Source organism: Merops nubicus, unplaced genomic scaffold, assembly GCF_000691845.1.
Source record: "Merops nubicus isolate BGI_N331 unplaced genomic scaffold, ASM69184v1 scaffold6687, whole genome shotgun sequence".
NCBI lineage: Eukaryota > Metazoa > Chordata > Aves > Coraciiformes > Meropidae > Merops > Merops nubicus.
Window position 1 is genome coordinate 17828 of NW_008619478.1, and position 2299 is coordinate 20126.

The 2299-nt window shown below is 52.6% G+C and overlaps 1 protein-coding gene across 1 annotated transcript in view; it reads left to right on the plus strand.

Annotated features, from left to right (window-relative positions):
* Positions 1-2299, plus strand: part of CLUH (clustered mitochondria (cluA/CLU1) homolog) — a gene marked incomplete at its 3' end in the record, with an annotated part of 19955 nt that overhangs the window by 17396 nt on the left and 260 nt on the right. The window contains exons 21-22 of the mRNA XM_008943794.1: positions 154-275; positions 1667-1760. Coding sequence (XP_008942042.1) covers positions 154-275; positions 1667-1760 — 216 coding nt within the window. The remainder of the gene's footprint in view (positions 1-153; positions 276-1666; positions 1761-2299) is intronic.

The window sequence follows — 2299 nt, forward strand, 5'->3', positions numbered from 1 at the left end:
CTCGTGTCACGTGCTGTGAGACTGTCTCCTGGGGACCTGCGGTTGCCGGAGCCCTTTCAGCAGTGAAGTACCCCTGTGGTCTTGGTATTTACAGAGCAATAAATGTGTAGTTGGAACTTGCTTTCTGAAGGCCTGCTTGACTTCTCTATTCAGAACAACATTGGCTTGGTGCTCCACGGGGTTATGGAGTATGACCTGTCCCTCCGGTTCCTGGAGAACGCGCTGGCCATCAGCTCCAAGTATCACGGCTCCAAGTCTTTGAAAGTTGCGCTGAGGTGAGTCGGGGTGGGGTGCTGGGGGGGTCACCATCCTGCTGCAGGAGCCAGTACACTCACCCCCCTGCAGGAGGGGCCTGATGCAGCTCTGTCCTCTTCAGTTATGAACTCGGTCTCATCCCCGCGGCTGGACTCCTAGGTGCTGCTGGGCCGCATGAGGCAAGGTCGTGTGCAGCATCCAGACCTGTTGTCCCAAAAGACAGAGATCCCTTGTTCTTAATTGTGGGATCTGCTGTAATGCTGGTTGCCCCAAAAATCTGTCAAGACTACCCTGGTCCATGTGGACTCTTAGTGGAAAAATGTATGCAGCAAGTGAGGGTTGGAGAGCGAGGCTCGTGTAATTATCCTGGGAGACCAGGCGATGATGCATAAACACTTGCACTTAATTGTTTCAGCCCTCAGGGAGCTCTTTGAGAATTGTATAATTTGCTTTTGTCCTTTACCATAAAGCCTTGTATTTGAATAAAATACTGAGAGGCTTCCTTGTGTTTCCAAAGGAGCAGTGAGTGGTCGGCACCTTCAGGATCTGCTCTTCAGTGCTGTAGGCACTGTCCTTGAAGGCAGCGCTGGCTCACTACCAACCAAGCAGTGGCCCACTCCTAATTACTGCTGCCACATTGCAACCCATCTGTTCTTCGTCAGAGTGAAAATAAATCTTACTAAGCACCCACAAGAGCCTGGTTTGTTTTCCAGGAGTTGATGGATATGTGTTCTGCAGAAGGCATCTTGCCTTCCCATAGTAACACTGGGATGCTGGGTGAGATTCATCACCTCCCAGAGGAACACTGCCAAAACTAGAAACCTTTTTTTTCATTCCAGAAACAATCAGGAAGCCAAGTCCAAGCCAGCTCTCCCAACTGGAGAGAGCCCCTGTGACTTGGGTCCCAGCTCTGCCACTGGATTCCTGGTGGCTTCTGTGCCGGAAGAATTTTTTTTTTTTTTTTTTTTTTTAATTTACTTTTGGCTGTGAATAATCAAGTAATTCACACATTTGCTTTCTAAGAAACAACCCTTTTTGAAGGGTAAGGTCTTGTGGCTGCCTCCTTCTCCAGTTAGCAAATGTATCCCTGAGGTGTTCCTGTGGAGGTGCTGCTTCCATTCAGTTCGTGCTGTGGCTGTCAGCTTCCCTGGGTGCAGGAGGAGAAAATCCCCAGTTCAGTCTTTACTTCTGTAGGTCACTTTCCAGCATTTCAACATAAATCCAACCCAGATCAGTGGAACATACTGATCCCCAGACTGGGTGGGGAGAAGTCACTGCCAGGGTGCTGTGCTGAGAGCCCCCCTCTGCCTCTCGCACACCAGTGTGAACGCTTCTGGCCTGAGTCACACTCGCTGGAGTGTGGGAGTGTTTCTGCTCCAGGGAGAGCCCTAAACCCTTTTCCTCCCCTCAGCCACCACTTGGTAGCCCGTGTGTACGAGAGCAAAGCGGAGTTCCGGTCGGCGCTGCAGCACGAGAAGGAAGGCTACACCATCTACAAGAACCAGGTAGGGAGCGGGCGTGCTGCCGACTGCCCAGCCCGGGGTGCCAGGAGGCCTCGCCCGGGCACCAGGGAATCTTCTTCCTGTGCATGGGGCAGAGCTGCTGCCCTGTGCCACAGCCGGACGCTTTTCTGCCAACAGTCCCTGAACAGCCTTCCTGCAGGTTTGTTCTTGCTGTGCCTGTTGCTGGACAGGGCTCTGCTGGTGGCATGGCCCCACGCTCTGGCATGGCACTGGAGCAGCTGGTCTGTCCCTCACACTTCTTGCACCATCTGTCTCTTAAATACCAGATCCAAACTCGTTTGGTAGTTGAGCTGTTCCGTGGGCAGGACCTTCTCCCACTTGCAGCCCTTGCTGATCCAGAGTGAAACTTGTGCACCAGCCCCGGGTCTGCCCAGACACGTCTGCGGCTGTAGGGGTGATTCAGCGCTGTCTCAAGCACAGCCTGGTGGAGGGAATGCTGCTCACCCTCCAGACGTGCTCCTGCTTGAAGAAATGTGTAATGCTGATAATAAGGCTCCTAAAGGAATCTCCCTTTGTTTGTT